Source organism: Oculina patagonica, chromosome 3, assembly GCF_052425735.1.
Source record: "Oculina patagonica isolate OP01 chromosome 3, crgOcupat, whole genome shotgun sequence".
NCBI lineage: Eukaryota > Metazoa > Cnidaria > Anthozoa > Scleractinia > Oculinidae > Oculina > Oculina patagonica.
The window spans coordinates 15,917,856-15,931,089 of NC_135760.1; the positions used below are offsets into that span (position 1 = coordinate 15,917,856).

Below are 13,234 nucleotides of genomic sequence, written 5' to 3' on the forward strand. Positions count from 1 at the left end.
CGAGTTGAGAATCGTAAACTTGCTGGCATGAACTGACAGTGCTGTGACCGTAACTTGTCCACCTGAGAGTCGCATTGATAGCCATATGTAGTTGAAGCAGAGTTGAACAACTGGATAGGATGCATTTGGTACAAACAAATAGGAATCGGTGTTTCTCTCCTCTATAATTCATCTCTTTTCGGCTACCGCTATAAAATAGCGGCGTAAACATTGATTTGCTTAGGATCAGTTTTGACATTTGATGACCCGTTGAAGGGTATCTGTCAAGGAACAAAAGATTTTCTCGCCTGACAAAAAATTGTAGGCCTCCAAAGCTAGTCGACGGCGTGTTTGAAGTTTGGTAGCACTTGCGAAAATTTTGGTGGGTCACGAAAATCGTTCGCACTACAAATGGTTTCGCGTTGACAGATTTTTTTGCAAAACAAACAAAATTTCGCGTAGTGCGAACAGGCCCTTAGTTTCTTTTCTAACTAGTTTTTTTTATATACTAGGTTAATAAGTAGAAAAAGCAATACACCTCCCCTCCCTTGATGTCTCATTACCCCCCCCCCCATCTTTACTAACACCCCTCCCCCCTACTATCTGCTATTAACATTATCTCCCTCCCCTAAGTACTATCATCTTTTTTTTTTCTTTTTACTAACCTGCACTGGATTTGAACTCTTGACCTCTGGATTTGCTGTCCAACCCCTTACCACTTTGCCATGTAGGAAATGTTGGATGAACCACTATTTTTTAAAAATATATGACTCCAACCCATACCCTAACCCTAACCCTATTATTTACCTAGTATAAAAAATTAACTAGTTAGAAAAAAGCTAACTAGGTAAAATTTAAAATTAACTGAGATAAAAAATTAACTGCAACATGTACACTGTAAGCCACAAAAATACAAACCTTATGTCTAGTGTTTCCAGCTCCTGGATGTAAGCCATCTTTTTCATGCATGATGAAGAAACTGACCTGGCAAAAAATAATGTAAAGAAATGGATTACCTAACATAAATTTATTACTTACTTTGAATTTATTCAATGCAATTATAACTCAATTAATGTACCGTATTTTCTCGATTAAACGCCGGGCCCCGAATAAACGCCGGGTCTCCAAGTTGTATTTGAAAATAAACCCCTTAGACAATTATTAAAGGTTGAATATATGCTTTAAAAATAATGTCTAATTATATAGCTGTCAAAAATAATGAATAAAAATCATTTCTTAGAAACATAGGGCTTGAAAAAACTCCTGAATTCAAATAAACGCCGGCCCTATAGGGCCAAGTTTGAAATAAACGCCGGGGGCGTTTAATCGAGAAAATACGGTATGTCTACAGTCTTGGAAAGGTAAAAATATACTTACAAATGAAGATGCAACAGCAACTAGAACAGCTAGAAAGATTATAAAAGATGTCTTTGCAAACATTCCTAAAACAGATGTAGTAAGTAATTAGTACATGTACTATAAACATTGTTACACACAAATTTTGACTAAAATTGAAATGTTATTTCATTGAGTGAATATAACTGGTGAAGCAGTGAAAGAATACCTTAAAGTCCAAAGGCTTAACTTTAATCAAATGAATGTAAATGTAGCTAACTGAAATTTAGGCAAGGTTAAACTCGAGAAAAATTAATATTTGCTGGCCAGCAGTTGCTCCCCAGGGGCTTCAGTGAATTTACAGCTCTCTGTGAAGTCTAAGCCATTTTGCTTGCATTGTCTTTTGAGCAGTTCTGCCATTTCGCCCTTTTGTTCCCACCAACCCTTTCCCATAGGTAAGTATCCGTAAGTATTTAGTTTTGCCTTCCACTGAGTTTTTTTCTCTCAGTGTGATGGTGCCTGGTGGTTGCCGCTCCCAGGGTTGTCATGGTTACCATTCGCGCTTGCTGGCGGCTCCCACATAATCTCAGGCACCATCCGCACACTCATCTATTGGCGATCAGTTTAACTAATTTAATATTTTAAAATAATTTTAATTACTTTAATAGGCTACATGTAAGTGCAATTGGAAAGTCTATTATACCTGCACCAATCAGGCAAACAAGAAGACAAAACAACAGGACTACTGAAGCATATGCAAATGAATACCATGTGCCTTCTTCCAAAACTAGATAGAGAGTAAAACTTCATAAGACAAGGCAAGTACATAATTATGCCATTTGAGTTTAAAGGTCCATGTTCACCATTTGGTTTTGTGGCCATTTTTTAATGTTTTGAAACAACATTGCCACTTTGAAACAATAACACATGACTGTAAAGCCAAACAGGTGAATATGGGCCTTTCACAAATTTTTGCATATTTGTAAATTCAATTTATATATTTGGCAAAAATGCACAACAGGCACAGCAGTCAAATGACTCCAGATTAAGCAGTATGAGTATGAGCCCTGGGACTGGTTGCATAAAAATACTTCCGGTTACGGGCCATTTTCTGCAATAGCTCTCTCTGTTCTGGTGAATGTTTTCAAAACGTTTTGGATTTTCCAGTGCTCTTTAGTACATTTTCTTGAGAAAACCCCTCAGAGCACATGGAATAGCTGCAGAACATCTCATGTAATCGGTTAAGTATTTTTATGTAACTGGGCTCTGCCCAGGATCTTTGTGTTGCATTGATTGAATTGGTTTACAAAGGCACTTTACACACAGTGCCTCCTATAATAGGCAAACTGGGCAGGGGGCTTGGCAGGGGACAATCTAGCACTCGACTAGCATCCCATCTGGAGATGAAAATGCTGGTTCTGATGACCTGCCATTGGAATGGAACAACTTGTTAACTTTTAACAACTCTTGGGTTTCTCAAACTTAAAAAATTTTTTGATGATAATTTCGTCCTTTACAAAATTAAGAGTTGAAACAACGTCAATATTGATTGGTTGTTTTAATTTTAACTATAAATACTTACATTTTAATGAATGGACTGAAGCATGAGAACCAAAGTTATTCAACAAGGCTTCCACAAAACCTAAAACAAAGCACAGTTAACAGTCAGGCATATGTTTAGGATGGGCATGGCTTAAACCCTACATCAGATAGTTTTTGGCCTTTTCACTTATTCCAGCATGAAGTCTTTTCTTGGTAATTTTGAAGACATTCAGCTCACTATTTAGGATCAGAATAAAGCGCTGCTGCATTCAGACACTTCTTGCAGCGCTAACTGAGTCAGACAGTTCTTCTACTGCCTCTGACTGTAGGTAATTTTGTCAAAAACATTATGGCAGCTTGTGCGCGATCTTTGACTTATGGCTCCCAACAGAAAGTAAAGCCACTCATTACAAGCCTTTTGACGTGTTGCAATTACAAAATAATGACAATGGCACTTAAAACCTGCTAGCCTGCAAACAAAGACAATATTTGAGGTGGCCAGATCTGTCTACTGAACAGAAATATGTCTGCATTCACATGCAGGCCACTTAGAACCCTGTTGAAATTTTGAAGTGATTTACCAGCCTTTAATTGGTTATAAATTTGTAGAATTTGTCTTCAGCTTTTGATTTCTTTATATTAATGGTCAGCAGAATATTGCAGAACCAATATTGGAAAATGAATACAATTAACCACTATCAGAGTATGAATTTGGGTTTCCTGTCGGTAACCAGCCCCCTTTCTTAATATCTACCTTATTCTCACTTAATTTCGCGATTTTCGCGATTTTGAAAAAATCGTGAAATTTAATGCTTGCGAAATATAGGACATGCGAAGTTTTAAATCGTAAAATTTAAATCGTACTGATAATATAAAAAAATAATGAAACTCGGTGTGTTTTATCATAGTTATTGTAACATGCCTGAGCTTCATGTTTATATAAGTGTTTAATTTTGTCCATTAGTTATCTCCCACTCTATCAGTCGCACTGTTCGAACTGTTCTCTGCCACCAAGTTCCTCAAAATCTTGCTCTTGCAGTCGTAGATGAACCTATTAGAGATTTAGACTGTTGAATGCCTTATGTTTTTTATGTGTATATTGTTTTGTTTGCTGTTTTTACGATGACCTTCATATTAATTATGTTGTTACAGTTTCGAGGTCAAAGCTTCATATTGAAGAATAGGTAAAAATCGCGAAAGTTAATACACTCCAATTGCACCTTCCTCTCAAAATCGCCAAATTAAGTGTTCGCGAAATATGGCTCTTGATTTTTTGCGAAATTAAGTACTCGCGAAATTTAGTGAGAATAAGGTAGTATATTTATTTAACTCACCTAGGAGATACAGAGCACTTGCAAAAATGTTTGCAAAGTAAAATATGACTCCAATGGATCCACCAAACTCTGGACCCAGTGTTCTACTGATCATATCTGCTTCTGGTTAACAAAAAATACTCAGCATCAAATATACCCAGAGTAAAAATTTAATTGACATGTTTAGCCAAAAAATAAAATTACATTAAAAACCTATGTTACAAATCAATATGGCCCAGTTACATGTACATTCGGATGTTTGGAATGTTTAAAGTCTCAGTTGCAAAACATTAGTTTGGGATAACTTGAAACTTGAGGTTTGCAATAACCAATTATCATAAAACAGACAAATTTGCACTCTGGCCTCCGATTAAATTGAAACAGACCCAAGACACTATACCAAAACTTGTATATCTTACAGTTTAATTATAAGTGTAACATGATTAAATATTTAATAAGTTAAACATAATTTATCATTCCATGAGCATGAGTTGGATATGAGATGGTAGATAGCCAACAAGGCACAAAGGGCTGAGTTGGCTATAACTATCTCATATCCAACAAGCGCAAGTAGAATAATTGCAATATTTGAGCTCCCCAGCTGTTCTTGTTAAACGTGTATTGGCTACCATATTATTTTGTGGTCAATGGCATATGAGCTCATATACCATCACCTGTTAGCCAATCAAAACTCAGGAATTTCAATAAACCATTGCTAGTTTTAAATAATAAGCAGGATACAATAAGCTCCACCCTCTTTGACTGCACCATTTGTGGCAATAGCCGAGATGGACAGGACTGTTATTCCTACCACAAAGTAAGCCACCACAAACATTCCAATTGATATAACTAAACCAGCCTGAAAAATAAACAATTCAATTGACAATGATATAAAAACAGAGTTTACACAGTCAAATGTTATTTGTTTACCAAACAAAATCACTTCAAAGCACGTCCACAAAAAGACAAATCTTAGCAGTTACTCTGATACAAACAGGGTGAGACAAAAATAAAAAAGGCAGCTTGCCCTTCGGGCAAGCTGTTATGTTATCTTACTAGCCCAAAGCTCTGAGGAGCTAGCCCGAAGGTAATTTGCATAATTAATTATATGCAAATTTAAAATTGTTTTTCCTTTGGAGACAATAAATACATAAATATTCAAAAAGAAAAAGAAAATAATCTTACCACAAGAATTAAAACAAACACATAACGATTTTGTGGCAACTAACTAAATTTACTTTGCAAATATAAAGGATCCTGAAGGACACATTTCAAGAGATATAATTCATATGCATACATGACGTACCCAATGCTTGCAATGCATTTTGGGGCGTTTTCAAAAACGGTCAGCCATTTGCAAGTTTTACGAAGTGATGGAGTACTTTATGGCAAAGCAATACCATGGATTGGAGAACTATGACTTTTTTTCTTATTGTGAATGCTTTAGAAGCAAAGATCTTCCAATATAATTTTCTAAAAAGACACAATTCCTCAGAAAATGGCCGTTACTCATAACAGAGAGGAATTAATATAGTCGCCACGTTCAAGTTGGCGACTATAAAACAGGAGTTTTTGTCTCCAAGGATGCAGTGAGTCACATTTTTGAGCCCCAAATTTTTCCCTCTAGTCTAATTTGTCTGATGCACATTTATTTCTGAAGGTTGTCTTAAAAAAACAACGTTTCTTGCCCGTGTGTTGCTTGCCCATCGGGCAACCCGTGATCAGAATACGCTAGCCCGATGGATAATTCCACTAGCCCCGGGCTATCGGACAGCACTTTTGTCGCGCCCTGACAAAAATTTGAGAAATTTTACAACCTCTAGTAAAATTATTTGTTGTTTAGCTCACAGTGGATTATCTTCGAGACTCACGCCACTCCCTTAGGTGGAAAGGGGACATGGCATGTACTTATATACATACTAGTACATACATATATCATTTATTTGTTTATGCAGGTCGGAATAAAGGCAGCATAAAGCTTATGTGGACCTGCAGTTAATTAAAATTTACAAAATAGATATGAAGAAAAAAATCTTTAAAATCTTAAAACCTAATAAGCCTTATAATGGCAAAAACTATATTGTTGCCTTCTGACTAGAAAAAAAAATTGAAAGGGTGTCCTAGCTTTCTTCATGGTCAGTACAAATATAATTACATGTTTAAGGTGGCTTAATACAGTTTTGAGGGGGTAAGTGGGCCCAACTTTTAACTCTCTTTAAAAATATTCAGGAATGTTCTTTCTTTCTCTTATTACTGTTTTTTAATGCATATAACCATCATATGCGACATTTGACCAATAAAAATGCTAATAAACAATCAATAAAGGGCCAAAATGAATGACCGAGTGCTTAGAAGGGGACTGGGCACTAGTTGTTTTAACAGCGTTTTTCTCAAAATCTACCCGTATGACCCCACCTCAAAATTTCAGAAATTACAAATTAGCTTTGATTAAACATTCATGCAAAATAAAATAAAAATCTGTAAGACAGAATTTGAGCTATTTTTTAAAGGGGCAAAATATCACATTTTCCTATTTTGCGAAAAATCTGTCTTACAGATTTTTATTTTATCCTGCATGATTGTTTAATCAAAGCCAATTTGTAATTTCTGAAATTTTGAGGTGGGGTCATACGGGTAAATTTTGAGAAAAACGCTGTTAAAACAACTAGTGCCCAGTCCCCTCCTAAGCACTCGGCCATTCATTTTGGCCCTTTATTGATTGTTTATTATTAGCATTTTTATTAGTCAAATGTCGCATTTGATGGTTATATGCTTTAAGAAACAGTAATAAGAGAAAGAAAGAACATTCCTGAATATTTTTAAAGAGAGTTAAAAGTTGGGCCCACTTACCCCCTCAAAACTGTATTAAGCCACTTTAACTAAGGCCCTGTCCACACTGACCCTAGCCTGCGAACGCAGACATATTTCCGGCTGTCTGTGTTTGCAGGCTACACTGACCCGGGTAAATTTGAAAACGCATCTTTTTTTTTTTACCAGGCTATGCCAACCGTCCACACTGAAACGGCATTTTCTGTTAATGAAAACGGTACTTTTCAAAATTGCTCTCCAAATTAAGTTGGTACATTTGAAAACGCCGGGTAGTTGGTGTAGTGTCATCATCATTGTTCCTTTTCACCCCCTTGGGAGCATAGGGCGTCCACCAGTTTCCTCCAGCGTACACGGTTCTTTGCTAGTGCTTTGGCTCTTTCCCAGGAGTAGCCTACTCCTTCCAACTCCTGCAGCATGGATCGCTTCCAATTGTTCCTTGGTCGTCCAACTTTCCTCTTTCCCTGTGGGTGGTAGTGCAAGGCTTGTCTTGTCACATTGTTACATTCTCTTCTGAGAGTGTGGCCAATCCAGCGCCATTTCCTTCGCTTAACTGATGTTACAATGGATTCCATGTTGGTCCTTCTTAGCAGCTCTTCATTGCTAATTACGTTCGGCCACTGGACTCCCAAGATGCATCTGAGACATTTGTTGACAAAAACTTGCAGTTTATTGTGAAGGGCCTTAGTTGAACGCCAGGTCTCACAACCATAAAGAAGAACGGACTTGACATTGGTGGAAAATATCCTGAGCTTGGTGTTTAGAGAGAGCTGCCTTGAGAGCCAAACTGGTTGTAAGGCCCTAAATGCATACCTGGCCTTGCCGATCCTAACACTAATATCCTTATCCGTTCCACCATCTGTGCTGATGACACTGCCCAGATAACAAAACTCCTCTACTGATTCAATATCTTCACCTCCGAGCGAGATTGGACTGTTCACTTTACCATTAACCTTTAATACTTTGGTCTTTGGGATGTTGACATTCATTCCTAATTTACCTTTTTCCTAGTTGGTGTAGTGTGGACGGTGAAAACTGGCGAAACCGTGGGACTTTTTGAAAATGCTGACTTCAAAAAGTCAGGTATTCTCTGTCAAAACAATATCTCTGTGCATGCATTGTAACTCTGCGTGCGATAAAGCGTATCATTTTTCAAACTACCCTGGTTAATGTGGACGGAAAACATTTTATACAGCGTTTTCAAATTTCTCCGTTTTCAAATTTTCCTGGGTTCATGTGGACAGGTAGTCCGGCGGCTTAGCTCGAAATTTTAGTTGAATTGTGCACTTTTTTATACAAGCATGAAACTTGGCACGATGAAAGTGGTCACCAACAGAATTTTTTTCAGATATAGTGCCAAGCCCGAAAAACACCGGTTTCCATGGAAACCTTAATTTATTAACCCTATTCAGACCGGGCTTTTTTGGATCTTTTCAGACCTCCGTAACTTCCAGAATATTTAAGCAATCACAATGAAACTTAGGGAATATATAGTATGTCCAAACACCTATCTTTTGGTATACGTCATGTGGGAAGATGACGTCACATCACGTGACAATTACATCATAATGTCAAAACAGCCGCCATCTTGGATCCGCCATCTTGGATTTCGAATTTTTTCCAAAACGTCATAAAACCACCCAAAATTACTGCAAAGTACTCAAAATCAATAAAACTGTGCTTAAAAACCGTAAAAGGATGAAAATAATTGCATTAAAATTATTTTTCATTAATAAAAACACGAAAATTACAAAATTGGGAAAACATGCCTGTCAAAATACCATTGCTATGGTGACTCAAGTTCCTGACACAACAACTTATCCTACCAAAGTATTTCCAGATAAATTTTAGATAAATTCGCAAAGTTTGGTAGCGTTTGGTTGAATCTTGAAAAAGTTATAAGCGTTCAAAGTCAGCGCGGGTACTTTCCGCCCCTCCCGGTCTGGATAGGGTTAAAATCAATGAAATTTCGTGAAATATTTGTTTGTCCTGGTTTATAGACAAATACTATTATGCCAGGTAGTGACACCAAGTCGCACGTACAAAATTTAGAATGAAATGCTGTAATTTAGACTGTTCACAGCCCTATATTTTCCTATTTTTCTTCTGTTAGCGAACGGTTCACCGATCGAGAGACCTGGACGCTAGCGCAAAACGAAAGACGCGAGGGAGCAGAGGGCGGGGAACGAAAAATCTTTTCCCATGCAATAATTTCCTATTTAATTATTGGTATCAAACAGATGGTAAAAAATAACAATTGTAAGCCTAATTAAAAGCATTCATATCTGTATTTATGAATAAAAATCAACAATAAAAGGTTTATAAAAGTACAAGAAGAAATACTTCGTGGGGAAGGGGCAGGGGGGCCTCTCGGCTGAAAATTTCATTGCTGTTTACTAGCTGAAAATGGGAAATTGGCGTTGGCACTATATCAAGAATTGATAAGTATGCGAATGCTTGTAATCCTGCAAAGTTTGGTGCTTGTATCAAAAATCGCACAATTCAGGAGCTAAGCCGCCGGACTAAGGGCCTGAGTAGATGACAAGCTAAAAATGTGGGTTGCTCAAAACTTTTAAGTTTTTTATTCCAAAGCTACAATGTACATGTAGCCTTGGAATAAAAAACTTTTAAGGTTTTTTATTCCAAAGCTACAATGTAGCCTAGTGGATAATTCAATCCACACTTAGAAACAGATGTGTAAATTCTTCTGCAGAAAAATGGCAAAGGACTAAAATCAGTGTTACTGTTCATCATTTCAGAGATTGAAGATTTTTCAAAACCTTTACATACTCATGTTGAAATAATTTAAATAAAACTTTGTGGTTGTTATGGTAGTTGACTAGAATGACCAACATACCTGGCCCACTACAAATCCAAGGCGCAAAAACAGAATAACCGAAAACATGGACAACGTGACTGGCACCACGACACCAAAGAATGTTGACAACTTTTTTCTGTTGTCTGGCTCTGAAAAATACATATTAATTGAAGTAAAATTTTAAAAAAGTAAACTACATGTAATTAGCAGTGAATGTTCAGGCTATAGTCATTTGCAATGATTACTTATAGGGATAATTATATGAAAGGCTGCCAAAAATTTTGTCATTCTCTCCAAATTTAGTTTGTGTGATTGGATTCAGAATAGGGTCATTTTGTTGTGTTCTTGGGACAATAATATTAACACTTAAAGATGAATTCCAGTCCGTACTGCGCAATCTCGGCTGCAATGTATATGTGCAAGCCTCACACAAAGGAATGTTTACAAGCAAAACTAAAAATTCTGTGACAAACTTACCTTTAAATTTTTCTTCATTATTAACGCCAGATATCCTTGCAGAACAAATAGTAACAAGTAGAAGAACCTTGACGCTATTTCAAACCGACGTTTCAGCTCATCGGGAATTCTTGAATGAAAGGAACCGTAATGGCGGACTAAAAAACTTTATGTATGCTGTCGCCGAAGTGTAACATTTCAACGAATTCAAAACAAAAACGAAAACAAACCCGGAGTCTGCGCAGTACGGACTGGAAATCAGCTTTAACTCTCATAGTACCTATCTCCACCTAGGTGTATGAATGGGTATTAGAGATAGAATTAAATGCTGGGGGTAGGGAGGAAGGGAAGGGGTAACCCTATGATGGACTAGCATCCCATCCAGGAGGGAGTAGAGATATTTCTGCTTGCTTCATGCTTTGTACTGAAACAAGAGTTAACCTCTAGCCTGATCAGCCACTAGGCTTGAATGCTTGTCTGTACCAACCAAAATAATGCAGTAATAAACTTACTACTGGAGGTATCAAGATATCAAGGAGTCAGGCCCCGCCAGGGGTTTTGGGTATACGGTATCTTGGGTGTTTTTAACCAAGGTATTCGGTATCTTTTTGCCGAAATACGGGTATAAAGTATCTTGTTTTTCTGAAGTTTTGGCATTCTGTATATAAGCGTAATGTTGTTGTTTTTTCTTTTTTAAAGTGTCTTATTCTCAGTGCTTGTGTGACTTTTAAAAGAATCATGAAAGATCTGCAGTTCTTGCATGACTAAATCCGCATGCGAGCGCATGCTGCGAATGGTCATGAATGGTGGTTTTGACTTTCTCAAGGCTGTTAATTAGGGACGGGCCATTATTTTTTGGAGGAAGGAGGAGAACAAAAATCCTGAAAAAAGTTGTTTGCAAGAGCACAAAGGCTCAAATAAATTGTTTGCAGACATGGGGAGGAGAAAATAAATAGTTTGACAATAATAGATAGTCAGCCATTTATACATCATGATACATCATCAACAGCTCTTTTTTTTGATGCCCAGAATGCTAGAAATTGCATTTCCGATCTTCTAGATTTCAAAATTCTCTGGGGGAGAATGCCCCCAGACCCCCTAGGAAAAGCCTAAAGGGCCCCTTCTGTGGTCACATCCACCTACCCCGATCGGAAGTAGCCTCCTATGCAGACGTTCTTAGGGCTCGTCACCCGTTCCTGTTAGAGGAATGCGTGATGAACCCAAAGAATGTCTGTGTAGGAGGCTAAATCGGAAGCTGCTTATAACCCTGAATTACTTGTTTGTATAACTGTAAAACTCCCAGATCAAATGAGGTGTGCGCTAGTCACACGAAACATGTAGGAGGAAAAAAAATGCAAAAAAATTAAAAAAAACCGTCCTCTTAAAAATTCAATTAGTATAATTGTATGATGGTTTATGTGAACATCGCCAAAAAGGGAAAAGGACATAAGAACTATACAGTCATAAATAACCAACCAAGGCCTACTATCTGGACAGCAAAAAAAATTGTGTCTGCAGGACGTCACAGCCTGCACACACAACGACACATAAAAAATTGTTTGTCTTGAAGAAAACTGGATTTCTCCCCCTCCAAACAAATAATGGTCCTTCCCTTAGTTACACCAGCCTTTGTTATCGGATATGGCTTTAAGGTAATAATCTTAGGTATTTGGTATCAATATATTTGCAGTTTTCAGGTATATTGGTATCCAAGGGGGAAAAAATGGGGTATATTGGTATTCCACTACCCCCCCCCCCCCTGGCTGGGCCTAAGTCCTGGAGTCCTGTGTCCCATGACATTGAACAAAACATTTACCTTCAGTTATGAGAGGCAAACTTCTCTGTAATCTTTGCTCTTCACCAAAATGGGTTATTGGATTGGATAACATCACAGAGTTTCCTCAATTATTACACAAGAAAAGTACTTTACTTATAAAAGTTCTTTTTACCCAAGTGCAACTCACAGTCATTTTTGCACCAGGCTATGAAAATATGCTCTACAGTACTTCAACTTACTCGGGAAACCGAAAACTAAGACTAGAATAAAGACACCATATATAAGAGAGCCCAAGGGCGTGTTGTAAGGGGGGGGGGGGAATCACACATAACAGTGACAGGGATTCTTGTCCAAAATCATTCTTGTATCCAGGGGCCACAATTGTTTTGGTCAGCCAGCACTGAGAAACATGTGCAGAGTGCCCATATACAGAGTGTCAGCCAATCAGAATAAGCTTAGGGTCTATGCAGAACAATAAGAGGTATAGTGGAACCCCGTTAATAGGGCCACCAATGGGTCACGGAAATTAAGCTGAATAAACAGGGAAGGGTCAAATTTCATGAATGGTCTACTCCCGGGGTGCACTTCAAGTGACCTAGCTAACAAGTGACGGTGCATTTGAAGATTTGTCCACTTCGGCCAAAATTGGTCAGTTCACGACAAAACCATCCGCACTTGTAAAGCGTTGGTGATGACAGAAAATTTGTCTAAATAAACAACTTTTTTGTAAGTGCGGATAGGCCTTTAATTTAATATGAGCTAATTAATGGGACCCAATCTGCTCTCTGCCTTGGAAATATATTAAAATTTAAAATTAAAATTTCATGTTAATGTTCTGGGAGAACTTTATTATCCGCACAAAAGAGATTAGCTTATAATAAGCTTATTGAGCTTTCGGTTTCATCGCAGGAAAAAGGAAATAGGCTTAATCGGTCACGTGAAAATAGAGCATAACAAAACTAGAGTGATATTCATACCTTCCACAACGGGTAAACCGCTCTCGGCTTCTTCTGAAACACTTGCCCAGTTTGACGCAGAAGGTAGTAACGTATATCTTCCCATTGCTGGTCTCAGCGAACCAGCTAAAGAGGCCATTTTGCTGCAAAAACCGACAAATTCGGCTTCCCTGTCTCGTGAGTGCGCGGGCAATGTGATGTCCGTGGCACAAACAAAGTCGGGAAACTGGGT

The 13,234-nt window shown here is 37.8% G+C and overlaps 1 protein-coding gene across 2 annotated transcripts in view; it reads right to left on the reverse strand.

The window, feature by feature from the left end:
• Window positions 1–13,221, reverse strand: part of LOC144646920 (solute carrier family 12 member 9-like) — a 31,962-nt gene extending 18,741 nt beyond the window's left edge. The window contains exons 1-9 of one of the 2 annotated variants that reach the window (XM_078506627.1): window positions 13,024–13,221; window positions 12,086–12,169; window positions 9,853–9,962; window positions 4,911–5,028; window positions 4,191–4,286; window positions 2,897–2,956; window positions 2,018–2,101; window positions 1,357–1,421; window positions 898–963 (exon numbers count right to left, since the gene is read on the reverse strand). In XM_078506627.1, coding sequence (XP_078362753.1) covers window positions 898–963; window positions 1,357–1,421; window positions 2,018–2,101; window positions 2,897–2,956; window positions 4,191–4,286; window positions 4,911–5,028; window positions 9,853–9,962; window positions 12,086–12,169; window positions 13,024–13,141 — 801 coding nt within the window. In that variant the 5' untranslated portion in view covers window positions 13,142–13,221. The remainder of the gene's footprint in view (window positions 1–897; window positions 964–1,356; window positions 1,422–2,017; window positions 2,102–2,896; window positions 2,957–4,190; window positions 4,287–4,910; window positions 5,029–9,852; window positions 9,963–12,085; window positions 12,170–13,023) is intronic. The other variant, XM_078506628.1, reaches the window with a different exon arrangement.
• Between the last annotated feature and the right edge of the window lie 13 nt (window positions 13,222–13,234).